This window comes from Odocoileus virginianus, chromosome 7 (genome assembly GCF_023699985.2).
Source record: "Odocoileus virginianus isolate 20LAN1187 ecotype Illinois chromosome 7, Ovbor_1.2, whole genome shotgun sequence".
Taxonomy (NCBI): Eukaryota; Metazoa; Chordata; class Mammalia; order Artiodactyla; family Cervidae; genus Odocoileus; species Odocoileus virginianus.
In genome coordinates, this window is record NC_069680.1 from 42592664 (window position 1) to 42619996 (window position 27333).

Consider the following 27333-nt stretch of genomic DNA (forward strand, 5'->3'; position numbering starts at 1 on the left):
TGGTGCTGGAGAAGACTCTTGAGAGTCCCTTGGACTGCAAGGAGATCAAACCAGTCAATCCTAGAGAAGATCAACAACCCTGAATATTCACTGGACAGACTGATGCTGGAGTTGAAGCTTCAATACTTTAGCCACCTGATGCAAAGAGCTGATTCGCTGGAAAGCACCCTGATGCTGGGAAAGACTGAGGGCAAGAGGAGAAGGGGGAAGCAGAGGAAGAGATGGTTAGATAATATCACTGACTCTGGATATGAGTTTGAGCAAACTCTGAGACAGTGATGGACAGGGAAGCCTGGCGTGCTGCAGTCCATGGGGTCACAAAGAGTCAGACACGGCTGAGCAACTTAACAATAACAACAGAGGAATGGATAAAGAAGATGTGGTACATACATACAATGGACTATTACTCAGCCATAAAAAGGAATAAAATAATGACAACTGCAGCAATATGGATCTAGAGATTATCATACTAAGTGAAATATTTCAGACAGAATGACAAACATCACATGATTATCACTTGGAATCTACAACAGAAACCAACTGACAGAACATAGAAAACAAACCAGATATCAAAAGGGAAAGGTGTGGGAGAGGGATAAAAGAGTGTGGGGTTAACTACACTACTATACAAAAAAATTAAGTGACGTAAGAACTGAGAGTCAAGACTAAAGGACTTAGGGAAAGAGTCAAAAGAAATGTAAGGAATACTCAGAGCTAGTCACTTCCTTTTCTATGACATAAAAAGTTCTAATACCTGGCTTTTTTCTCTTCTGCTGTATTGTTTTGGGCATTTGGGCAATCTTTTTAAACATTTTATTAATTATGAAGCCCTCAGAATGGATGAAGACATACACAAATCATATTCTCTCAGATTCTCACCATTTATTGTTAAGTATAATTTATGGAAAAAAAATTGTAAAAAAGCCTAACAAACAACTGGACACATTTTCTACCACCATCAACAATAACACAAAGTAAGGCAGATTTCTAATACCTGGCAGCTATGATCAGTATCCAATCCATCCCAGAGACTCATAAACTGAGCTTTCATCATGGCTGTAGCCTCATGGTCAGAACTGGAACGGTTTCGTAGAAAGGAGTCTAGAAGAAAAAAAATTGTTAACCTTAGAAATTAACAATAAATTATTTATTCTTTATATAATCTCAAATCATTAATCAAAACCTAGGTTTGCTAACGAGTTTTTACATATAACATCATAAGCACAGTCCATCCAAGAAAAAAGTATAAGTTGGATTTTATTCAAAATGAACTTCCTGTCCTGGGAAAGACATGGTTTAAGAGAAGACAAGCCTCAGAATGGGAAAAAAATATTTATAAAACACATATTTGACAAAAGACTTGTATCCAAAACATATGAAGGACTCTTAAAATTCAACAAGAAAACAACCCAGTTAAAAAAATGAACAAAAGATATGGATAAAGACCCTACCTAAGAAGATACACAGATGGCAAATAAGCATATGAAAAGATGTAGCCAGGAGTTTGGGAGGAGTTTGAGAGGGATAAACATGTACAGCACTGGGGATTTTTAGGGTGGTGAAAGTATTCTCTCTGATATTGGGAAGATACATGATATTATACTTTGTCAGATCATGGAACTGTACAACAGAAAACAATGAACCTTAATATAGACTATGGACTTCAGTTATTAATAATAATAATGGTTCATTAATTATAACAAATACATCACACTAACACAAAATACTGATAATAGAGAACTGTTTATGGAGGGTATATGGGCACTGTACTTTCTGCTCAACTTTAAACTTGAAACTGCTCTAAAAAAATAGTCTTTTAATTAAATTTTAAAAAAAAGTGTATTATAATATCTGAGATTGTAAGAAAGAGAGAAAAAGATGCCCCAAAGGATGTACACTCACAGAAAGTATAGACATGAAAAAAATTCTGCTCATCACTATAGGGAGTTAAGGAAGCTTGTCTTTCTATGCCTGGGCTCTGGAGGAAAATACGTACCCCCTGAAAAATTAAAAAACCAAGATCACAGGGGCTCTCTCTCAGGTTTGAAGTCTAAATTCGAACCATCTTTCACTCTAAGAACATCCATATTAAGAAATTAGATCTTAAAAGCTCTAAGTAGAAGACACAAAACAACTCTGGATCATTTTAGGCAACACAGAATTCTCACATAAAACCAAGTCATAAGCAATCTAAAGTGAAAAATGACACATGGGAACAAATTACTGTGAAACAGTTAACAATATAAAGAAGTAGAATTTCAGAAAACAGAACAGTCCAAAAAACTGTCTTATAATAGTACACTTTAAATTCTGAAGACATAGGGACTGAAATTCTAACAGAAGAGCAAGCTATAGTGAAAACAGCTAAATCTGAAATATAACTAGAACTTCAAAGGTTAACTTTTAATAGAATACAAACCCAATGGTTATGAGACTAAATATAGCCAAGCAAAGAATTGCTTTTTATAACTTACTCAATGACTGATATCATTTTATGCATCAACAAAAATTTTAAAATATTGCCAAGTAAATTATAATACTAAAAGAAGGAAAAACCTGGGGCTTCCCTGGTGGCTCAGTAGTAAAGAATTCGCCTGTCAATACAGGAGACATGGGTTCGATCCCTAATTTGGGAAGATCCCACATGCCATGGAGTAGCTAAGCCCATGTGCCCCAACTATTGAGTCTATGCTCTAGAGCCTGGGAGCTGCGACTACTGAAGACAGGTGTCGCACCTACTGAAGCTCCCGAGCCCTAGAGTTTGGGCCCCACAACAACTGAAACCACCACAATGAGAAGCCTGCACACCACAATTAGAGAGTAGCCTCTGCCTCACTGCAATGAAAGAAAAGCCCATGCAGCAATGAAGACCCAGCACAGCCAAAAACAAATAAATAAAATTATTTTTTTAAAAAGAGGAAAAAATTCTGCCAATTAAATTATTACATGCTATCCCAATTTCAGAGATATTAAAATATAAAAAAATAAAATAGTGTGTTTTAGAACTGATGAGATATGGTAAAGACCTAGATGCTAAAACTATGGAAATGACTCAAAATTAAGTAGAGTTAAAGAACTCTGTGTGTGTGTGTATACATATATATGTATATATAATAAAGTAGAAATCTTGTAATTTGAATACCAAGTAGACAGAAAATATAGATTAAATTGGGTCATAAGAAATTACAAAGAAATATTGGGTCATAAGCAGATTTCTCAAAAGCAACAAAAAGATTGATAGACAAAGGACTTCTAACTTTAAAATATTGAAAGGAAATATAATTCTGTTATTTAAAAATAAAAACACAGAATGAACACATTTCACACAAAGACAGAAGTGGCTGTACTCACAATCTCTGCTGAAAGAATTTTGACTTCAGAAAGAAGGAACTTAAATCCAGAAAAGGCAGGTTCAAGAAGTAATAGTGAACAAAAAAAGTGGCAAAGCGGACCTCTAAACAAGCAATGCCAATATAAAAATAACAACCAATATAGAAAGTAAAAAATAAGAGAAACTGTTATCAGAAACATGTTTAAGAGATGAGAGGAGTGACTGGTATTCAAGAGCTCCAAGATCCCTGTATTATTTGCTAAGAGGGGAGAAATAATTAGCCTAGACTTTTAAGACGAGCAGCTAGGCTAAGGGGCTTCCCTGGTGGCTCAAATGGTAAAGAATCTGCCTGCAATGCAGGAGACCCGGGTTTGATCCCTGGGATAGGACGATCCCCTGGGGAAGGGAAAGGCTACTACAACAGGGAAAAGGGAATAAAAAGAAAACGTACAAAAGTCCACTAGATTGGTAAATAAAAGGCACACAGTTACGTGGTAAAAATAAATCTGTCAGCTGTCAAAAGAAAAGCAAACTGACCACACTCCTTATTAAAGAGTCTCATATTAAATTTTTTAAAAATCTAGCAATGTTTTCTTATGCAAAATTTAAAGAAAAAAAAAAAGAATAAATTGGTAAGATACAGAAGGCAAGCATGTAACCAAAACATTTCATATCTATACCTCTCTATGTATAATTCTATACAGCTTATTACATATAATAGTAAAATTAATTCAAAGCCAGTTTTAACTAATGTAGTTTTATTTAATGTAGCTTTATTTAACTTAATGTAACAAAAATGTAGATGATCCATAAAATGTTAAATAGAAAAAAAAAAGAAGAAAAAAAAAGTTAAATAGAGAAAAGTTCACTAATATAAAAGTCATGACAGAGAAAGATGATCTATTTATGTTGACAGTCCATATGGCAAGGAATAAAACTAGATTCCTACTTCACATTATATATTTTAAAAATGAGAGCATTTAAGGAGGTAGTGAGATTTGTAAACCAGACACACAAAATATAAATCATAAAAGAAAAAGACTAACAAACGAAACTACATTTAAGTATTCATAAAACAAACTATCATAAATGAAAAGACAAGCCAGTCTAGAAAATATTTGTAATCATATTAAAACATATCAAAGAATTACTAAGAAAAACGCAAATAATCCCAAAGAAAAAACTGGCAGTTTACAAGCAAGGAAACCTAAATCACTAATCAACTTGCTAAAAAATGCACAAACCTGTACTAGTAAGCAGCAAACACAAAACAATGAAATGATTCTTGCTCTTTAAATTGGCATAAATTAATGTTACTGCCTGAAAAGAGAAGTTTTGGGGAGGAGGATGTAAGGAAACAAACTATATACTGATGAGAGTGAAAATGGGTATAACCACTTTGAAGAACTGGTGTAACACAGTAATTAACACTAGTGATCCTAATGAAGTTGAAGATGGATACATCACACAATCTGATGGTTCAACTTCTAGGTACCCACCCTGGAAAAATATATGAGCAGAAGGAAATGTGCATGTAAGTCCACTGCACTCTGTTTAGAAAACATAGCATACCTATCTCATCTATAAAGATGATGGAAGGCTGTAGCTTTATGGCAAGGGAGAAAACAGCAGCAGCCAGTTTCTGAGATTCTCCATACCACTTATCCGTCAGTGTTGAAGGCTGAAGGTTGATAAATCGACAACCTGCTTCTTTGGCTGTGGCCTTGGCAATCAACGTTTTACCACAGCCTGGAGGCCCGTAGAGAAGCACACCTGGAAATTAACATATCTTATTATCTCCTTGAAGAGAATGAGATTTGCGAGTTTATGGGATAATCAATATAATATTAATTCTGTTCACACAAAAATGCTTCACAATATTCATTTCTATTTTTATTACTCTTTTCTTACAGTAGAAAGGAAGGTGCTACATCCTAAGTTTGTGTCAGTGATGACATCTACTTGGGGTTACAGCACCCCCAGGATTCCTCCCTTCATCAAACAGTCCAGTTTGGGGTAATGATCTTTGTCTTCCACTAAACTGATCCCTGCTGCCAAAAGGTTGAGGACTGCTGCTTTAGATCACATAATAAGGAAATACTTATGTAACTTAGAAAAATTTGGAACCACCCTTAGTTTCAGATGATGCATTTAAATAAAAACCAGATTTACATAAGGCTGTTAAAGTACCCCCTAATTTGGCATCTGTTATGCTAACTGGGGTTTTAAACCAAGTCCAATTGGTTGAGTCACCCAATTACCTAGCCTAAAACATCACTGATGAGAAAATTTCCTACATTCATTAGCATTGTGAAGCTGAGACATAAAAATTTACACAAGTTCATTCTTCACACTATAAACAATCTGCAAGAATGTAGCGAAGAACTTAATAATCCAGTTGCTATCTTACTCTTTTGATCTAGGCACAGATCAATCATTTGAAATCTTCTTTGGGGAAAACTTTCTCTTAATCACAATAAACTAAATGCATTTTGTTAGGGGGAAAAAAAGCAGTTTTGCTGTTTCAGAAAATAAAAGAAATACAATAAAAAACATTTGCTGTTTTAGTTAATGAAAAAGTATATAATTTTTGACAACTGTCACCCTCTATTTACCAGAAACAAAACTTTTCTACTTCATAAAAATGTACAGCTATGGTTTCAATTACCCTTGAAATATAATTTAATGCACTTTTTGATATAGCTGTAAAATGAGTTAAGATTATAAACAACTACAATTTATACATGTTATTTTGATATTTTTAAAGATTCTACTTTTTTGAGAAATGTATTTATCTAATAATTTGATTTCAGCCTTGACTAGCAACCTCGCTAGCTTTGACAATACAATAAAGAGAAGCTTCTACTAGATGGCAATAAATAAGCTACACTATAGAATTTGTATCTGAAAGCCATGGCAACACACCTCTATAGATCTCACTGTCAGTTATCAAGAAAGCTACATTTGAATTGCCTTTAATAAACCTTAAACATGATCAATCTGTGAATGATTAATAACAGATGTACTGCATTTAAGGATGCATTTATAAACACTGTTATTGAGTTACAAGGCTTCTGCAGTTATTACTAACTAGGAATAAGAAAATGTTCCCCTTAAAAATAAGTAACATTTAAAAAAACAAAACAAAAAAATTAAGTAACATTTAATTTCTTAATTTCTAGTTCATCCATTCACTATTTCTTCTAAAAAAACAAAAACAAAAAAACCTATTGTAATCTAAAAGTAAACAGAAATACCAAAAGGGGGGGAAAAAATCACTAGAATAGTGAAAAAACAAAAAGAAGTCTTATCTTCTTTTTGACAAAGAACCATATTTTTAATCTTTTTTATCATTGATTTCCCTAATCTCATTTTCTTGAAATAAACATGAATTTGAAATAAAGGGATTACTTTGACATGTAATATCTACACAGGGGAAAAATTATCTGAATTTGGAAAGCTGAAGAATGAGCAATTATCTTAGAATTATTACTTATAAAATCATTGACTGGATCTCAGCAATCTCTTGAAAATTCAACTTCAAAAATGTCAGTTCCATAAAGGCAGAAAGTTTCCATGTTCTCCAGATTTTTAATATTTTCACAAATATAAACTTTTAACATACCCTTTGGAGGCTGTAGAAGCCTGGAATTTTCAAACAAATGCTTCTTTTTGATAGGTAAGATGACTGTGTCTTTCAGATCTGTAATTACATCATCCAAACCTGCTATATCACTCCAAGTAACCTAGTAAAAGATAAAGTCAGCATGAAATTTTACAACTAATGTATATTCACTGAAGTAAAAAAACAAAGAAAACCCAAATGATAAGACTTGATTATACCTAAATAATAAGTTTAAAATGATATATTAATGTAAGTATTCTTAAGCAATACTGAAATTATTAAACTACTGTGAGCTGCAAAAAGAAATTTAATAGTCAACTACCTATTATTTAAAAAAAAAAAATGCACTAGGTCTGGCAGGGATCTAACAAGCTGAAGTCACTCTATTAAGAGGAATACTCCATGCCAAGATGATTGAGAGCTAGCTGAGACAGATAATTTAGCACCAGTTAATAGGAAGAGCTCACCAGGAGTGTGCTTAATTCATACATGATGCTGTCAAACATAATAGGAAGGAGTTTAGAAACAAGGCCTAAACCCACCAAACTGGGCTTTGGAACTTTACTGATCAAAAGGAAACTGTGTCAAAAATTTCTATATTTATAGAGTAACAGAGGATATATGTGTTCAAAATAGATATAGCTTGTGTATTTTAAAGCCTTCTGACTCAGCTTTAAAATAAAAAAAACTGGAAGGAGTCGGGGGAGGGCAGTCTATAAACTAACTGAAAAATATCTGAGAAACAAACAAAAACAACCTAGCTTTGATTTAGAAGAGTAAAGGGGCTGGAGGCGGGGCTGGTCGAAAGCAATGTTTACAAGATTTATTTATTCTCCACCATTAAAAAAAAAAAAGGGGGAAATCATAGCCAGAACTGAAAAAAATCATCATTTATTTTCACTGTAACTATAACAAAGGATCCTCATTTCAAATGGAGGATTAATTCTGGAAGGGCATGTATGTCTCTGTGCACAAAGATATTAATAGACACTACATTTTTATTTTCTAAATTTGGAGATAAGGATATCATATTTCATTCTATTTATTTACTTATACCTATGTTACAAAATATTCACCTAGGATTTCAGAATTTATAAATTACATTAATCTGATGCTCAGAATAATCCTTCAGAAGTAAGAACAGCAGATATTACATTGTCCCTGGATTACATATGAGGAAATTGAAACTCAAAAAAGGAAATAATTTGCCAAGGCCATAAATGGAAAAACTGAGATTCAGAATTTTGTGCTATCATACTTGATCATAAAAATTTAGATTTCAACTCCAAGTCAAACATCAACTTACAGCAGTAGTTTTACACGCCACAAAGGTGAATATATAAAAGTACAAGTATAACAAAACAAATGTGTGCTAAAAAGGTTACTACAAGTGGGCCTGAGACTATTATCCTTAGAGAGGCTTGCATGCACAGCTAGCCCTTGGCTGGAGTATGGGAGATACTAAAGATTTTAGGAGCTTCCTTCATTCTCCAGATAAGAACAGCTTGCTGTGTCTAAACTGTAAACAATATGGTTTATGGTGGACACCTGTTTTCTTATGAGTCTAGAATTTTTATACATGTTAGGAAAATGGGACCAATCCCAATTAAAACTCTGGGCCCTAAGTCTCTAATGAGCTTCTTTCATGGAAAGCATTTGATATGCATTCTCACAACCTTCTGATGAAAGAATTAAGTACATTCTGTGTGACTTCATTGGGAGAACTCCTGGGAGCTTGTCTGATTTCCTACAGACTTCACTACATGTCCCCTCTTTCTTTGCTGATTTTGTCTTAAATCCTTTTGCTGTAGTACCTTATATTCATAAATATGACTGCACTGAATTCTGTGATTCCTCCTAGAGAATCATTAAACCTAGTTATGGTCTTTGGGACTCTAGACAGAAAATGTTAGACCAAAAAAATAATAAGATTAAGGATACATACATGCATGTTAAGAGGGTCTACTAGATGAGCAGCAATACTCATTTCATATTCTGAAAGCTTCACATTTTTCACACCAATTTGTTTCATTAATTTTTCTGCCTAGAAAGAAAAAACAAGCAACTTCCTTTAGTTTGTTATTTAGACACTAGCACTTCAAAACATGTACCTGTGAAGCCTACAGAGCAATGAACAGACAGGCAAGATTTTCCAGATATCCTACACCATCTGATTTCATCCCTCCCCACTGTTAAGTCCTTAGGTTAAAAAAAAAAAAAGATCTGAAGGTCTACTCTACAAAAACCAGGGCAATTTAAATCAGCTCTTGGGAAATGAGAAAATAGAGCATGTGACTGAAGAAATATACACAGCCTCTCGGTGCTACAGTAAGACTCTAAGGTCCAATCAGATTTCCCTTTCCTAGGAAGATTATGATGACAGATGCAGATGAAGCTTTAAGACGAGAGATCAAGGAGTTCAGGGTATTAAGAAATGGACAACTGGTCTCTTTCCTTAAATTTGTAGAGGATCTGAAAACAGGTGTCTAACTTTCCTGAAATTACCTATATATCTACAACAGGTGTTCTGACCTATCTAATTTCAGATTGTTCTCTGATGCTACCCTTTTTAGTTAGTCAATTCTTGAGGCTAGGCAACCAGAGACAATAAAAATACTTTTGAATTAGGAGTATGCTTGCACATATCTTTTGGAGAAGGGAATGGCAACCCACTCCAGTATCCTTACCTGGAAAATTTCAGGGACAGAGCCACCTGGCAGGCTACAGTCCATGGGGTCACTAAGAGTCCCCCAAGACTGAGCAACTAACACTTTCACTGTCACATATTTTTAGAGCTGGGCAAAACCAGCCTTAAATTGTAAGCTCTAGTAAAGCAACAAAGCTTTCAATTAAAATAAGGATAAGGATAAACATTTACTGAATGTGCCATAAATCATGACAAAACACTCTAGACAGATTAACTCACTGAATTTTCACAGAGATCCTATGAAGTAGGTACAATTTTCCCCCAACACAGAGAAAGCAACTGAAGCTTATTCAGACTGTTATCTGTCTTACTTTAAGTTAGCAAATGGAATAGACAACATGTGAATCCAGGCAGTCCCAACTTGAGCCTATATTCTAACCATCACATATATTATTTTGGTTTCCTTAATTACATGATTAGAGTCTGTGGCCACTAGAGACAACGTATTCACATTTCAATTAAGTGAATCTTTTTAGAAATGAAGGTGCCCTGATAAATCACATTTACCTAGATTTTTGCTGTTACATTTTCCTAGAACACTTCTGATTATATATAATCTTGCTATTTGTCAGCAATATTGCTACTCTTAAAAATATTCACATCACACGGCATGATTGTAGGTTAGTTACAGGATTAGGATGTGTGTTGATCATATAGTATTATGGCACTTTTTAAAAGTGCTAAGAACCACATCATTTTTCCTCATTAGCCACCCTCTATAAATTTACTGTATTAATGGATAAAGCAGCCTTTTCCAGATTCTTCTATCTCTTTCTTATAAATAACTTCTCTTTCACTGACTTCATATGTGTTGGCTGTAAAAGGTATCCTATTTTCTGCACCTATAACCTATAACAGCATTTAACTCTTCTTTTTCACTGTACTTCTATAAATCCCACACGTGAAACCATCCCATACGTGTTCTTGTTAGGCCATGCTCTAAAACACTGGTTCTCAATCAGGGGTGACTTTGTATCCCCAGGGGACATTCAGCAATGTCTGAAAATACCTTTGGTTATCACAACTTAGGTGCTAATATTTCACTTAAAATTTTTACATTCATTTTAAAGTTTTGGAATTGTCGTTATGCTATCCTCTTAGAAAGGTTTGGTGTTTCCTCTTTTCCTACTGTCTAGGAAAGTTCATATAAAATTGTTATTATTGTTTCTTAAATCTTGCTAGAGTTTGCCAGTACAATCCTATGAGCTTGTAGTTTTCTTTATGGAAATATTTTTTCCAATATCAATTTATTTCATAGTTATGGAACTATTCATATATTCTAATTACTAAGTCAGCTATGGTAATTTACAATTTCCTAAGTTTGTCTATGTCATTTAGGTTTTCAAATTTACTGATGTAATTATTAACTGTCAATTTTTAATGCCTATAGCATCTGCCATTGCATTGTCTTTTACCATTCTTAGTAATAGTTATTGGTAGCTTCACTTTTTTCTTGATTGGTCTTACAGAAGTGTCAATTTTATCAGTCTTTTCAAATAACCAACTTTTGGTAGTACTGAGTTTTTCTATTATATATTCATTTCTATATTTCTATTCATTCTCTCATTATTCTACTTTGTATTAATTCATCCTATCTTTATTATCTACATTCGTTCACTATCCATGGGTTTACTTCGTTTTCCTCAGCCCAAGTTGGATACTTACTTTATCAATTTTCTACCTTCTTTTCTAATAAAAATACTTAAGAGCATAAATTCTCCCTGTGCTATGCTTAGTTGCTCAGTTGAGTTCAACACTCTGCAACTCCATGGACTGTAGCCCGCCAGTCTCCTGTCCATGGGCATTCTCCAGGCCTGATACTGGAGTGGGTTGCCATGCCCTTCCCCAGGGTATCTTCCCTTCCCAGGGATCAAACCCAGGTCTCCTACATTGCAGGCAAATTCTTTACTGACTGAGCCACCAAGGAAACCCAAGAATATTAGAGTGGGTAGCCTATCCCTTCTCCAGAGGATATTCCTGACCCAGGAATGGAACCGGGTTGCCTGCATTACAGCCGGATTCTTTACCAGCTGAGTTACCAGGGAAGCCCCAAATTCTCCCTAAATACTAGCTAATAGTTTAAGTTTAATTAAATTACAATATCATTTCTATGTGTTCTTTTATCTAAGAGTTATTTAGAAATGTTCCCTACTCTCCAAACTTACTGGATCTGTCTAATGATCGTATTGTGCTACAACGTAGCCAGTGTGTGTGTGTGTGCGCTTTGTTGCTGAGTCGTGTCTGACTCTCCGAGACCTCAAGGACTGTAACCCGCCAGGCTCCTCTGTCCATGGAATTTTCCAGGCAAGAATACTTAAGTGGCTTGCCATTTCCTACTCCAGGGGATCTTCCTGACCCAGGGATTGAACCCGTGTCTCCTGTGTCTCCTGCATTGCAGGCAGATTCTTTACCCACTGAGCCATCAGGGGAAGTCCTGTAATAAATATGCTACCAGTAAAATGAAACTTCAGATTTTGCTTTATAAGCCAGCATTTGGTTTAATGTCACAAATCTTATATGCATGCTTGGGAGATGCACTCAACATGTTTTGGGTACAATGTACAACATACAGGCACACATAAAGCTTGTTATTTGTTTAGATCTACATTCTCTAAAAATGTTTCATCTACCAATTATTGAAAGAAATGTTTAAAACCTTCCACCATGATGATGAATTTTCTCTCTGTAATTCCATGTATTTTTGTTTTATGTATTTTAATGCTATATTAATAGATGCACACAAATACAGAAATGTTATATTTCTTGGTGAATTGAATTTTTAATCATCCTGTAGTGAACCTCATTTTCTCTATTAATATTTTTGCCTTACAGTTAATTTTTGTTCAACCAGCTTTCTTGATGCTTTATGTGCATTTTTCAACTTATGTTAAATACAACTTAAATTTCTTTTTCTAAACCATAACTACATCTGTGTCTTTAGTTAAATACATACAGTCTTTGGGGGTCAAAGAATATCATCTTTGAGGCTTTGATGGGAATATCATCTCTGAGGCTCTCTACATCTTGGATTGGTACTATGCTTTGTACTCTGACCTCCTCTGGATCATAAAAACAGAAGCTCAAATTTTGTAGGTTTAGCAAATTCCACCAATTGTAAAAGTCAGCCATCAAATTCAATTTACCTTTCTGAATTTTTGCTTTACATTTTTTATCTGCATACTTTACTTTCTTGCAAGCTCATGAATGACTTTATGATTTAAAATATGTAGATTGTTTAGTTATTTTCAGCAGGGAAGTCAGTCCAGGTACTTACCATACTGACCTATTCATTCTCCACTTGGTCTGCACCATCTTCCTATCCCCTAAATGAAGGTTTACTCTTCAGCCTATTATTTATATTACGTAACATCTCCTTTAGAGATCTCCCAGTCGCTAGTATCTATTGTAGTGACATATTACATATGCTCTCAACATATTTGAATGTATAAATCCTAATGGTTGAAGGAGCAAAGTGGAATAGTAATTTGGTGAAAAAAACCCTCAAATTTTACTGTGGAAAATTCTTAAAGAGATGGGAATAACATATCACCTTAACTGCCTCCTGAGAAACCTGTATACAGATCAAGAAGCAACAGCTACAACCATGGAAAAATGGACTGGTTCAGAATTGGGAAAGCAATAAGACAAGGCTGTATTGTCACCCTGCTTATTTAACTTATATGCAGAGTACATCATGTGAAATGTCAGGCTGGATGAATCACAAGCTGAAAGCAAGACTGCCAGAAGAAATAACAACATCATATATGCAGATGATACTGCTCTAATAGCAGAAAGCAAAGAGGAACTAAACAGCCTCTTGATGAGGGTGAAGAGGAGAGTGAAAAAGATGGCTTTAAACTCAACATTAAAACAACCAAGATTATGGCATCCAGTCCCATCACTTTGTGGCAAATAGAAGGGCAAAAAGTGAAACCAGTGACAGATTCTCTTTTCTTGGGCTCCAAAATCACTGTGGATGGTGACTGCAGTGATGAAATTAAGACACTTGCTCCTTGGAAGAAAAGCTATGACAAACCTAGACAGTGTATTAAGAAGCAGAGACATCACTTTGCTGACAAAAGTCTGTATGTATATCAAAGGTATGGTTTTTCCAGCAGTCATGTACAGATATAAGAACTGGACTCTAAAGAAGGCTGAGAGCTAAAGAATTGATGCTTTCAAATTGTGGTGCTTGAGAAGACTATTGAGAATCCCTTGGACAGCAAGGATACCAAACCAGTCAATACTGAAGGAAACCAACCCTGAATATTCATTGGAAGGACTATGCTGAAGCTGACACTCCAATACTATGGCCAGCTGATGCAAAGAGCCAATGCACTGAAAAAGATCCTGATGCTGGGAAAGATCAAAGGTAAAAGGACATGAATTTGAATAAACTCTAGGAAGACAGTGAAGCCATGTGTGCTACAGTCCATGGGGTCACAAAGAGTAGGACACAACTTAGGGACTCAACAACAACAACACACCAATAGCCCTGGGGCGTACCCTATCTTACCAAGACTCACTGCTCTAATGAGTCCAATTACTTAAAGGCATCTGATAAGCAATCTCCAAAGACTGTTGGGATTCTCTGGTGGCTCAGACAATAAAGAATCTGCCTGCAATGTGGGAGACTTGGGTTCGATCCCTGGGTTGGGAAGATCCCCTGGAGAAGGGAATAGCTTCCCATTCCAATATTCCTGCTGGAGAATTCCATGGATAGAGGAGCCTGGCAGACTCCAGTCCATGGGGTTGCAAAGAGTCAAAAACGATTAAGCAACTTTCACTTTCTTTTTGGCTTCAGTTGGTAAAGAGTCTGCCTGCAAGGTGGGAGACCTGGGTTTGGTCCCTGGCTCAGGAAGATCCTCTGGAGCAGAAAATGGCAACCACTCCAGTATTCTTGCTGGAGAATCCCATGGACAGAGGATTCTTGTGTACTACAGTCCACGGGATCACAAAGAGATGGACACGACTGAGTGACTAACACAAAGACTGATCCTTCCCTGCCATGTGGACCTACAATTTCAACAGCTCCATGAATATTTTCCCTTGGATTCCTACCAACACAAACTGAATATGCCCAAATCAAACGTCACCTTCTCAAGTATTTGCCTCATCTACACATTCTAAAACTCTATAAAAGATACTAGGAGTCTGAGGATTCCAGACAAATCTCAGATTCATCTGTAAGATGTCCCTTTTCTCATCATCACAAAATCCTTCGAACACTTACCTACTTTACCCACTCCACTCCTTTTGTCACTCCTTTATTCTAGGCCTTTGCCAGCACTACTTGTCTATAACCAACAGCTAGATCTTCCTTCTAGTTTCCTTTGTCAGTGTCATATTGGCACTTGCCAAGGGCATGTGTCTTCTGTCCCTGAGAGGACTGAATTGTGTGCTGCCACAGCTGTTGACCTTAGACATGCCCTGAAGGGAATCTAGGGTTGAGAATGAGGCATTTTGTGCTCCAGAGAAACTGCTGGAACAGGTCTACAGATAGTTACTTTCAGGAACTGGTATCTTCTTGGGCTCCAAAATCACTGCAGATGGTGACTGCAGCCATGAAATTAAAAGACGCTTGCTTCTTGGAAAAAAAGCTATGACCAACCTAGACAGCATATTAAAAAGCAGAGATATTACTTTGCCAACAAAGGTCCACCTAGTCCAAGCTATGGTTTTTCCAGTTGTCATGTATGGATGTGAGAGTTGGACTATAAAGAAAGCTGAGTGCCGAAGAATTGATGCTTTTGAACTGTGGTGTTGGACAAGACTCTTGAGAGTCCCTTGGACTCCATGATCATCACACCAGTCAATCCCAAAGGAAATCAGTCCTGAATATTCATTGGTGGGACTGAAGCTGAAGCTCCAATACTCTGGCCATCTGATGCGAAGAACTGACTCCTTGGAAAAGACCCTGATGCTGGGAAAGATTCAAGGCAGGAGAAGGGGACCAAAGAGGATGAGATGGCTGGATGGCATCACCAACTCGATGGACATGAGTTTGAGCAAGCTCCAGGAGTTGGTGATGGACAGGGAAGCCTAGCGAGCTGCAGTCCATGGGGTCACGAAGAGTTCAACACAACTGAGCAACTGAACTGACCTGAACTCATCCTTGGATCTCCTCATATTTAGAAAAGCACTAAGTCCCCTCGTGGTGACATCACCTCCTTGGAACCAGTAGAAAAACCTTTTTGTACAAAAAGTGCTTGATTGCATGAACATTCCTTCACCAAAATCATGTATACTGACCTACTTGCTCCCTGCCTGACACCTTCATAAACAGCAGTTTCTCAGAGGTATCTGAGGTACTGTCTCCCAGCCTGCAGTCCTCACTTTGCCCCAAATAAAACTTAACTGGCAACTCTCACATTGTGCATCTTTTAAGTTGACAGTTATGATGACTGACGAAAAGACCCAGAGTGGACTTCCTTCCTTTGCCTGAACTCTCTGAGGAATGGAGCCTTGGTACCAGCAGTGGCTCCTTGTACCCATCCACCTCCTCAGGTAAATGACAGTTTCCTGTCCCCTTAGCAAAATCTATTCCATTCCTCATACTTTCTTTAATAGAAAGTCACATCACACTTTCCTTAAGCAATCATGAACTAACTGTCCTTTATATTAGTATTCTGTAGATTGGAAAACATAAATACTAGTGATCATTTCTAAAAACAATTGCTTTCTTATAGAGGACATTTCAGGATGGCATCAGACATTATTTATTAACAGTCCAAAATCTCTAGTTTCTCTGTAAGAGAAAGTTAGTGTTCAGTAATTAATATTTCTGAATCTTAATTTTTTTTTCATAAAACAAAATTGTACATAACTGAAGGATCCTTCCTGGGACTAGTTAATTGCCTTTACAAAAAAAGAGAAAAGAATGAAATTCCAGTGCTCCAAATCAACTTGTTACACATCTATATAAACCCACAGTGTTCTGGCACAACATGCTTCCATTTTCTTTCTCATCATAGAGCTAGAATCCTGATTCATTTCAGCAGAGAATCCACAGGTGACAGGAAAGATTGTGACATTAAAATATTCATGTACACTTTTGTGGTAGTTCAACAGTAGTTCTGAGCAAACTTGCAAACCATACAAGATTGAAAGCATCATAAGTGGGTGCTAAGACTCAAATGAGAAAAAGGGAAAAAAAGAGAAAAAGTAGAAAGAAAAACCTCTGGGAATAGCCAGGGGTATTTAAATGAACCATAAGAATGCCAACAATATTTAAACCCCCTTTTTTAAAAAGGGGATTTTTCTTTTTTGACTTAAAATATTTCACTCTAAACACATTTATGTCATCTCTCAATGAAAAAATATCACTAATACACTGTGGACATCTTTTGCAAAGTATATCCATGCCCTTTTTCTTTTTCATGTGGTGATGAACTTCAACCTAGCAGTTATTACAACAAATATTATAAAGCTCAAACACATTTTAGCAATTTTGAAACTGAATTGCATACAAACCAAATAAAATTTACATTATAACAAGCATTTCCACCTAGGACTGTGGGGACCCTTGAGCCTTCCACACTGATCTCAGGGCCTTCTCATGCAGGTGCCTTTCTAAGTCATCAAGGTTACCTTCAGCCTCACTTTCAGGCTCCTTTCCAGGCTCTGGCTCTGCTTCTGGTTTTCCTGTACTGATGTGGTTGTGGGAGCAGCTACGAATGCAGGGGTTATAACACATGCCGTAATGGCAGCTACAGCCTTCTCCTTTCTGAATCTTTATTTTATTTGGAAATGACCTAGTTATTCAATAACTTTCATCGCGATAGTTTAGCACAACCCTCGTAATTCAGACATCAGCTCCTTGTGACCAGCAGAAAACCTTTTTGTAAGATAAGTGCTTGATTACAAGAACTCCCCCCTCACCAAAATCACAAACACTGACCTTGTCCCCACCTCTTTGGAGCAGTTTCTCAGAACTATCTGAGGTGCTATCTACCGGCCTGTAGTCCTCATTCTGCCCCCAATAAAACTTAACTCACAACTCTTACAGTACATCTTTTTTAAGTTGATACTGATTCCAATTCCTGTTATGCTACAGTAAGGTGAATTATTCATAAAACATTGCTGTGAACATCACCTAAAATCTTTAATATACGATGGAGAAAAAAACAGTCTCTTTAGCAAGTGGTGTTGAGAAAGCTGGACAGCTGCATGCAGATCAATCAAGTTAGAAAAGATGGTCACACCATACAAAAAATAAACTTAAAATGGCTTGAAGACCTAGATATGAGACATGATACCATAAAACGCCTAGAAGAAAGCATAGGCAAAAGATTCTCTGACATAAATAATAGCAATGTTTTCTAAGGAAATAAATGGGACCTAGTCAAACTCAACAGGGCTTCCCTGATAGCTCAGCTGGTAAAGAATCTCCCTGGAGTGCAGGAGACCCCACTTTGATTTCTGGGTTGGTAAGATCTGCTGGAGAAGGGATAGGCTACCCACTCCAGTATTCTTGGGCTTCCCTTGTGGCTCAGCTGGTAAAGAACCTGCCTGTAATGCGGGAGACCTGGGTTCGATCCCTGGGTTGGGAAGATTCCCTGGAGAAGGGAACGGCTACCCACTCCAGTATTCTGGCCTGGAGAATTCCATGGACTGTACAGTCCACGGGGTTGCCAAGAGTCGGACACAACTTCCACAATCCAACTTACAAGTTTTTGCACACCAAAGGAAACGATAAACAAAATGAAAAGACAACTGACGGACTGGGAGAAAATATGTGCAAACCATGCTACTGACAAGGGGCTAATTTCTAAAACATACAAACAGCTTATGTGATTCAGTAACAACAACAAAAACCAAACAATCCAATCCAAAAATGGGCAGAAGTCCTAAACAGACATTTCTTCAAAGACATACAGATGGCCAATAAGCAGATGAAAGGACATTCAACACTGCTAATTATTAGAGAAATGCAAATCAAAACTACAATGAGGTATCACTTCACACCAGTCAGAATGGCCATCATCTAAAAAGTCTACAAATAGTAAATGTTGGACAGGGTGTGGAGAAAAGGGAACCTTCCAACACTGTTGGTGGGAATGTAAACTGGTGCAACCACTATGGAGGACAGTATGGAGGTTTCTTAAAACACTGAAAATAAAACTATCATAGGATCCAGCAAGCCCAGTTCTGGGGCTCGATCAGGAGAAAACTATGACTCAAAGAGATACATGCACCCCAATGTTTACTGCAGCACTATTTACAACAGTCAAGACCTGGAAGCAACCTAAAAGTCCATGGACAGATGAATGCTGAAAGAAGATGGGTGCAGTACATATTAACAGTGGAATACTACTCAGCCATAAAAAAGAATGAAATAATGCCATCTGCAGCAACATGGATGGACCCAGGGATTATTGTACTAAGTGAAATAAATCAAGCAGAGAAAGACAAATATCATATGATATCACTTATATGTGGAGTCTAAAATACAATACAAATGAACTTATTTACAAACCAGGAACATTTCACATGTTACACAAAGTAAAATGTATACCATTACTGAAGATAAAATTTTTTATTTAGTGTGTTGAAAAATTTTACCTAGATTCCTTCATTTATAAGCTGAAAAATTATTCTAACCAGGATGTTCATTAAAAATACTGTAATATTTTTATTCTTCACTTATTCTCCTAAGTTGCCTATACGGTTGAAAAGGATTTAACATAAAATACTTTTTTAGGAATAATGAAATTAAATATTATATAAAAACATATTTCCACATGGGTCTTATAGAATTTGTCAATAATTTATAATTCTACTATATCCTTAGTTTTATGAAAAAGTATTTGTTAGCTACAAGAAAAATGATCCTCAAACATTTTAATCATACCTGTTTCTGGGCTTCTACCTTTTGCTTTCTGGTTGGATCAATTGCATCTACCATCCATTTAATTGTAAAGTATGTTACTGCACCAAATATTGTCAAACGGAAAATTAAACCAACAACTTCATTCCGACTCAAGGGACGAGAAAAGGTTTCAGCATGTACCATCGTGATTGTTAACCTTAAAAAACAAATAGAAATGTCAGTAGATAATAACTATATGCATTAAAATTGGGAGACTGATAGGTAGCATAAACTAAACAAGAAAAACTGACTTTTAGTCAAAGTCAACATTACCTACCTTGTAATTGTTTTAGTTAAGGAGAAACGGATTTTTTAATATTAAGTAAACAAACACATTTTAAGCTCCTCTTGGAAACAGGCTTATTTATTAAATTTTTTAATAAACTTTCTTAAAAGTTCATATAATTTTAAGTACAGAATAATTCTATTCAAAAATGCAGTAAATGCCTTAAGGCACTTACTCTCAAAGAACTTTTCAATAACTATTTCAGGGAATCTAGAAAAATAATGACTATAATACTTACACAACTGAAAAAAGGCAGCCAAACAATAAAATACTTTACTAATGTAATGGTACACGAGGTAATTTCTGAGTAAAATTGAAACTGTGAACTGACTCGCTGTTTCCTCATATTTACTTTTAAAGGTTTCCAAAGCCTGCTAAAATTTATACATGCCATTCTCTCAATTCACAGGTGACATGAAATTTTTGGAGCCATCTTACTATTTCCAACAACCTAGCTATGTATCAAACAAGCAGAATCTTCAAAATGTTTGAGCCACAAAAATACAGCTCTCACCCAAGATAAAGAGGAAAAAAGGAGGCAACATGCCTATTTTTACACATATACCTAAGCAGTTACATCAACCACAGCTTAGCTTACAGGAGGCATGCACACCTGTGTCAAAGGAAATGACCATCCAATAGAATAAGCTTTAGGGATGATGTGACTGTCATGTGTTGAGAGAGAATCTCGGCCTCAAATAATGCCATTATACTCTCTCCACGAGTGTGCTGAGTACTATGTGATTTGGGGGGGGGTGGGTGTATATTTTGCATTCATGTGAAAAGTAATAATCCAAAATCTGTACTCAGAACAACAGGTGAAAATTAGGTTCTTCATAAGCTAATTTATGGTCACTCCAGCTCTAAAATTATTGTTTCTATTCTCACTAGTACTATTTAAAGATTTTCTTGTCATTCCAACAGAACTGGTGTCAGACTATTGAATGACTTCCAAAGGAAAAGTCAAGGATTCCAACCTTCTGCATCACTAGGAGACATTCACTTCACAACAATACACTATTTAATTTAAACTTAACAATTGGGTTTAAATTAAATAACTGAAAAACCTTTATTTTGGATAAAAACATTTTGGCCTAGGGATATTAAATGACTTAATTCATACAATAAAGCATTTATCAAGCATGTGTATATATTGCCTACTGTATCTTGAGTATACAATAATGGCTAAGACATAATTACTTTACTTCAGGAATGCACAGTCCATTATTATCTTATTAAAAATTAAGCTAGAATAACCAACCCCCTCTCCAACAACAACAAAAAAAAGCTAGAGAAAAGCCATATAGTTAAAAATCTCTTATGTGTAACAAATGAAAGTGTGCTATCATCATCATGGATTTCTAAAAATGGGTTAACAATACTCTCCTTCTTATAGTAAGTGGAAAACTGTCTTCTCTAGTCTTTATTCCAACACAGTAAATTTGAAAATTCAGTTGGAACATGTGGTATCATTATGTGGGAGCATTATTCACAACTGAAAATAAAACAACAGGCAAAATAAAGATTTATTAGCTTAAACTGCTGCTGCTGCTGCCAAGTCACTTCAGTCGTGTCCGACTCTCTGTGACCCCATAGACGGCAGCCCACCAGGCTCATCCCTGGGATTCTCCAGGCAAGAATAGTGGAGTGGGTTGCCATTTCCTTCTCCATAGCTTAAACTAGTGGTAGTCAAATAAAATGTTTTCAAGTTTTGAGTTAGTAGTGATAAAACTGCCATCTACTGGATGGTCACTGAAATACACGAACTAGTACTACTATCAGTATACCCCATTCAACGAGATAACAATTTTTAAACCTATTAGAAAAACCAAGACAAAGTCTTTGCTAACCATATATTTTCCTATAATTAAACTATTAGCTGCAATAGAGTACTCTGGACCTAGTCACTTCTAAAAGGGATCCTTCTTCTAAAATGACTTCAAAATCCAGAAATGAAAGTGAAACTTCTACTTGTAGGTTGTAACTGAGTACTTGATTATACACTCATCTATCATTCATATGACATTGATATGCTTGCAATGTAAGGCTGTTACGTTAACAATACCATTACAGCAGAATATATAATAAAAGTTGCACATGCATACAACACTATGGGCTGTATTTCAATTTTGTATGAACATTAGGATCAATACACAAATATACACATAAACATGGATGATGCCATGTACAACTAATATGGCAAAACACCGTTAACTCAGTTATTTGTTAGGCAAATATAACAACATATAGCTCCATTATAAAGAGTTCTCCATTTCAGTGTAGTAAACTTTAAAATCGGTACCACCTCCTCAATAAGCAGTTTACTGGCAGGTTAAGGTCCAAGAGTATGGTATTCATGCTACAGCACCTCTCTAATTCACTGCAGTGTTCTGCAAAGTTTTTCTCAACCCCAGAAGTCCCAGTTTCGCAGACATCAAGGCCCTATGAATACTGCCTGTGACAAAGAAAGCCTGCCAACACTCACATAAAGGACGGGTTATTATTAACAGCACCATCCTCCGCGAAAGCGTGCCCAGGCTTGAAGAACCACCTCCACTTTTGCACGAGGTGGTAGCAGTGTCTGTGCGACAATCAGACCCGGCTCGTTCTGGCCGCTTTTCCCTAGGACCCCAGTTCTGAGGTCGCCCGGAACGATCCTCAAGCCACCGCAGCGACCAGGCTGCCTAGAGATTCCCTGGAAAGGGCCTACGTCCTGGGGGCAGCGCTAACGGAGACTTAAGGGCCTAGGCCGGGCCGGGAGCCAATGCGAAGCCCGGGACGCCCTTGGAGGTTAATCCGGTGGATACGAAGGGCTGCGGGAAGCTGAGAGGCGACAATGAGGTGGGGCGCGGAAGGACGGCGAGGTGACCCGAGATCGGCTTCCCAGGCCCGCGCAGGTCCCTGAAGGAGCTCAGCGGGACCCATTTCCCGCCCCACGAAGCCCCGCGGGAAGCCGCTACTCACCCCCGGGGTTGAAACAGCGGCCGCAGGAGCCCTTACCAGCCTTACACAGGAAGGAAACGCCGCCTGGGAAAGAACGCTTCCGGCGAGAGTAGCGGCCCGCCCCCTCGCACGGAGCATGCGCGGCCGTGGCCCAGTGCTTGAGGGGGCGTGTTTCCGGCTTTCAGAAGTGGTGGGGGGATTCGGTGGATGCGAGGTCACTCCTTAGATGTGTAACCTGCTCTCCGCTGAAGCGAACCTCTGAGTTAAGTTGAGTATCAGAGATAGAAGTGGGGCAGGCGCTTGTCACGTAAAGTCCTTGCCCTACTCGCAGCTCCTGTCGCAACACTGACAAATCCAGGAGCCTTTTTGAGAGTGCAAAGAAATGCTCAGTATTCTGAGTATTCAAAGTTCTTTATTGACTTCTGCTTGACCCTTACCTCGGCCCTTCACCGTCCCCCTTCCCCCGAGCCCCGGTGCAAACCCACACGCTGCTGTTCTGTCCTTTAGCCAAAGCTCTAACGCGCATGGCCAACCCCCACCCTTCACCATCTGTCTTTCAGTTTTAGGGTGAGCTCACCCACCTCCCCATCGTCTGCGCAAACACCTGGGGGTGGCGCCTTAAAATCGTCCTGCGAAAGGATTCTGTAGCCTACCGGGGCAGGCCTGATAGCAGGGACAAAATAGGGCACTGTAACAGGTTTTGCATTTCGGTGACTTCCCTTTTTCTTTTTCCCTTCCGCTTTCCAGCATGAGACGTGGTGAACAAGGTCCCCAGGGAGCAAATCTGAAAGCCGGCTCCTCCAAAACACAGACTACCAGGGGGCGAGACGACATTAGACACTGTCCCCAAGTATACCAGCATCACTTCCTTCAGACTGAGGCGGTGAGGCTAAGAAGTAATGGGACAGTTCCTCTTCCTACCCTCCTCAGAAGGCAGTGTGTGCCTCCCGACTTTAGACAGCATCCTTGATGGCTAAAATTCTACAGCCTGATTGTTGAATCTAGTGAATGCAAGCCTGTGATACTGTGAGGATAATAACTACAGTTTACTGAATGTCAGCTTATCGGCAGGCATATTGGCAGGCTATATGTATCTGTGGGAGCCTGGAGGGCTGCAGTCCATGGGGTTGCAAAGAATCCGAAAGGACTGAACTCAGAGAGATTTCTATGCTTCACACCCTTAACCTAAATTCCTCAAAATCCCCAATCCTCTAAAATAGCCATTATTTTATTTTTATTTATTATTTATAGATGAGTGTATTTTAAAGCTTAGATAAATTTTCCTAAGTTCACGCACCTAGTAACTGACAAAATTTCATTGGGACCTAGATCTGATTCAAATCCTACTCTTTACATTCTCTCTTTGAAGTAGTAATTTAATATCGGTTAAATTTTAAAATCAAGGCGAAAGAGTTAAGACCATGACATGATGAAATCTTAATTAAGACTTTAAAGAGTAAGGAAGGGATAACAGCAATATGATGAATATTTTAAAACTATGATTGAATTTACTGACAAGAATCAGAATGGAATCTAATACTGTAAGTGGTTTGTGCTTTACATTGATGCCTTTTTGCCTATATTTTTGTTTACAACCATAAATAAATTCTTTAAAAAAAATGATATGAAGCTGGGTTTGGCAGTGCTGTGAAAGTGAAAGTGAAGTCACTCAGTCCTGTCTGACTCTGCGACCCCGTGGACTGTAGCCTACCAGGCTCCTCTGTCCATGGGATTTTCCAGGCAAGAATACTGGAGTGGGTTGCCATTTCCTTCTCCAGAGGATCTTCCCGACCCAGGGATCGAACCCAGGTCTCCCATGTTGTAGGCCGACGCCTTACTGTCTGAGCCATGATTATTTAGAGAGGGGAATAAGACTTGGAGAACTATAGAATGGTTATGAGACCAAGGTAATATTTACCAAAAAACACAAGCCATGTGTTCAGCTGTCTTGGAAAAGATTCTCCACTGGGTCCCTGGGATTATCCTCAATGTGAGTCATTGCTTATGATGCTCATAGGAGCATGCCTTGACAGAGCTAAAAGGTAGAAGTTATCAAAGGAAAGGACTTTAGGTTTTGTGGCTGGTGACGATAATCATACCCACTGGTAAGGAAAATGAGCTGAGACATTCAAGGTGGTGATAGATTTCCATCATCCTCTGAATGAAACTGGGTCAACTAAGGCCCCCACTTGCCTTACTCTGGGAACCAGGATAACCAGCCTACCCAGTTTGTCCGACATTAAGGGGGTTTCTAGGACATAGATCTTTAAATGCTAGTATAGGGGAAGTCTCAGGCGAGCCATGGGGAGTTGGTCACCCTACTCGGATCATCCTAAATGAAATCTAGAACCAGGTGGAGCTATCAGTATGGTTGCATCTGTACTCAATTCATCTGCTTAATATCTGGGGTTCAGTTGCACAGGAAAGGTAATTGTTGGATAAATTAATTAAGGCTGACTGTAAAAAGTCTAGTCACTTCAGTTGAGTCCAACTCTTTGCGAACCCCTGGACTGTAGCCCACCAGGCTTCTCTGTCCGTGGGTTTCTCCAGGCAAGAACACTGGAGTGGGTTGCCATTCCCTTCTCCAGGGGATCTTCCCAACCCAGGGATCGAACCCAGGTCTCCTGATCGCAGGTGGATTCTTTACCACTGAGCCACCTGGGAAGCGCCAAGAGTCTACCTGCCCCCAAATAAATATTGCCGCTCATGCCTTTTTCCAGTGGTTTAACTATAAATTGAGTACCTACATCTCCCCTTTTTTGGATCTGATTTTCATTTAGCAAATCCTTAGGAAGCCTTCTATGTTTGGGCCCTAAGACATCAAATTACTGCCTTCCCTTATACCATGCACATTCATTTCCAGCAAACACTAAATCAGCTATATTCTTCCAGAATAGAGCTGAGTGAACATATGCTTTTCATCCCAGGATAGCTTTATATAATCCCTGGCAGCACAAAGCACCATATTTGGCCCTCAGTAGGGGCTCAATAAATAATTCACTATGTGTAATATTAATCAGGAAATTATAACAACAGATTTTTGGTAGACCTTCTGAGCCTTCCCTCCGTGATTGTCAGAATCAAGATATTAAAAATAGTTATTATATTCACTGTAAAAAGTTTTTGTTTATTTTTATCTTTTGTGATTAGTCGTTCATATTTTCTTTTTTTTGTTCATATTTTCTATTTCTTTCTGTTTTAGTTTTGAAAAGTTATACTTTTCTAAGAATTTCTCCATTTCTTCCAGGTTGTTCATTTTATTGGCATATAGTTGCTGGTAGTAGTCTCATGATCCTTTGTGTTTCTGCATCATCTATTGTAACTTTTCCTTTTAATTTTATTGATTTGAGTCTTCTCCATTTTTTCTTGATAAGTTTGGCTAATGTTTCATCAATTTTGTGTATCTTCTCAAAGAAATAGCCTTTAGTTTTATGTATCTTTGCTATTATCTCCTTCATTTCTTTTTCATTTATTTCTTCCATGATCTCTCTGATTTCTTTGCTTTTACTAACTTTGGGGGACTTTTGTTCTTTTTCCAGTTGCTTTAGCTGTAAGGTTAGGTTGTTTATGTGATGTTTCTCTTGTTTGTTGAGGTAGTCTTGTGTTGCTATAAACTTCCCTCTTAGCTCACATCCCATAGGTTTTGAGCTGTCATATTTTCATTGTCATTTATTTCTAAGTATATTTTGATTTCCTTTTTGATTTTTTCAGTTGTCTCTTGGTTATTCAGAAACATATTGTTTAGCCTTCATGTGTTTGTGTTTTTTTTTATAGTTTTTTTTCCCCTGTAGTGATATCTAATCTTACATTGTTGTGGTCAGGAGATATATGAAATGATTTCAATTTTTTAAAATTTATCAAGGCTCGATCTGTGACCCCAGATGTGATCTATGCTGGGGAATGTTCCATGTGCACTGATAAAAAAGTAAAATCTGTTTTTGTATGAAATGCCCTGTATATATCAATTAGGTCCAACTTGTCCATTGTATCATTTAACACTTGTGTTTCCTTATTAATTTTCTATCTGGATGATCTGTCTGTTGATGTGAGTAGGGTGTTAAAGTCCCCCACTATTATTGTGTTACTGTTGACTTCCCCTTTGGCATTTGCCTTATGTATTGAGATGCTCCTATGTTGGGTGCATATATATATTTATAATTGTTATATCTTCTTGGATTGATCCTTTGATCATTGTGTAGTGTCCTTGTCTCTTGTAATGGTCTTTATTTTAAAGTCTATTTTATCTGACATGATATTTCTACTCTTGCTTTCTTTTGACTTCCATTTGCATGGAATATCTTTTTCCAGCCCCTCACTTTCAGTCTATATGTGTCCCTAGGTCTGAAGTGTGTCTCTTGTAAACACCATATATTAAGGGTCTAATTTTTGTATCCATTCATCAGATCTGTATCTTTTGGTTGGAGCATTTAATCCATTTACATTTAAGGTAATTATTGATATGTATGATCCTATTGTTTTGGATTTGTTTTTATAGGCCTTTTCTTTCTCTTGTGTTTCCTGTCTCAAGCAGTTCCTTAATATATGTTATATAGCTGATTTGGTGGTGCTG

General features: G+C 37.4%; 1 protein-coding gene across 3 annotated transcripts in view; it reads right to left on the minus strand.

The window, feature by feature from the left end:
- Positions 1-27333, minus strand: part of ATAD1 (ATPase family AAA domain containing 1) — a 58610-nt gene that overhangs the window by 16450 nt on the left and 14827 nt on the right. The window contains exons 1-6 of one of the 3 annotated variants that reach the window (XM_020884025.2): positions 22785-22891; positions 19517-19691; positions 8902-9000; positions 6957-7077; positions 4904-5104; positions 995-1101 (exon numbers count right to left, since the gene is read on the minus strand). In XM_020884025.2, the coding sequence (XP_020739684.1) occupies positions 995-1101; positions 4904-5104; positions 6957-7077; positions 8902-9000; positions 19517-19678 (690 nt within the window). In that variant the 5' untranslated portion in view covers positions 19679-19691; positions 22785-22891. Of the gene's footprint in view, positions 1-994; positions 1102-4903; positions 5105-6956; positions 7078-8901; positions 9001-19516; positions 19692-22305; positions 22737-22784; positions 22892-27333 lie in introns of those variants that run through there. The other 2 variants (XM_070470596.1, XM_020884024.2) reach the window with 2 other exon arrangements.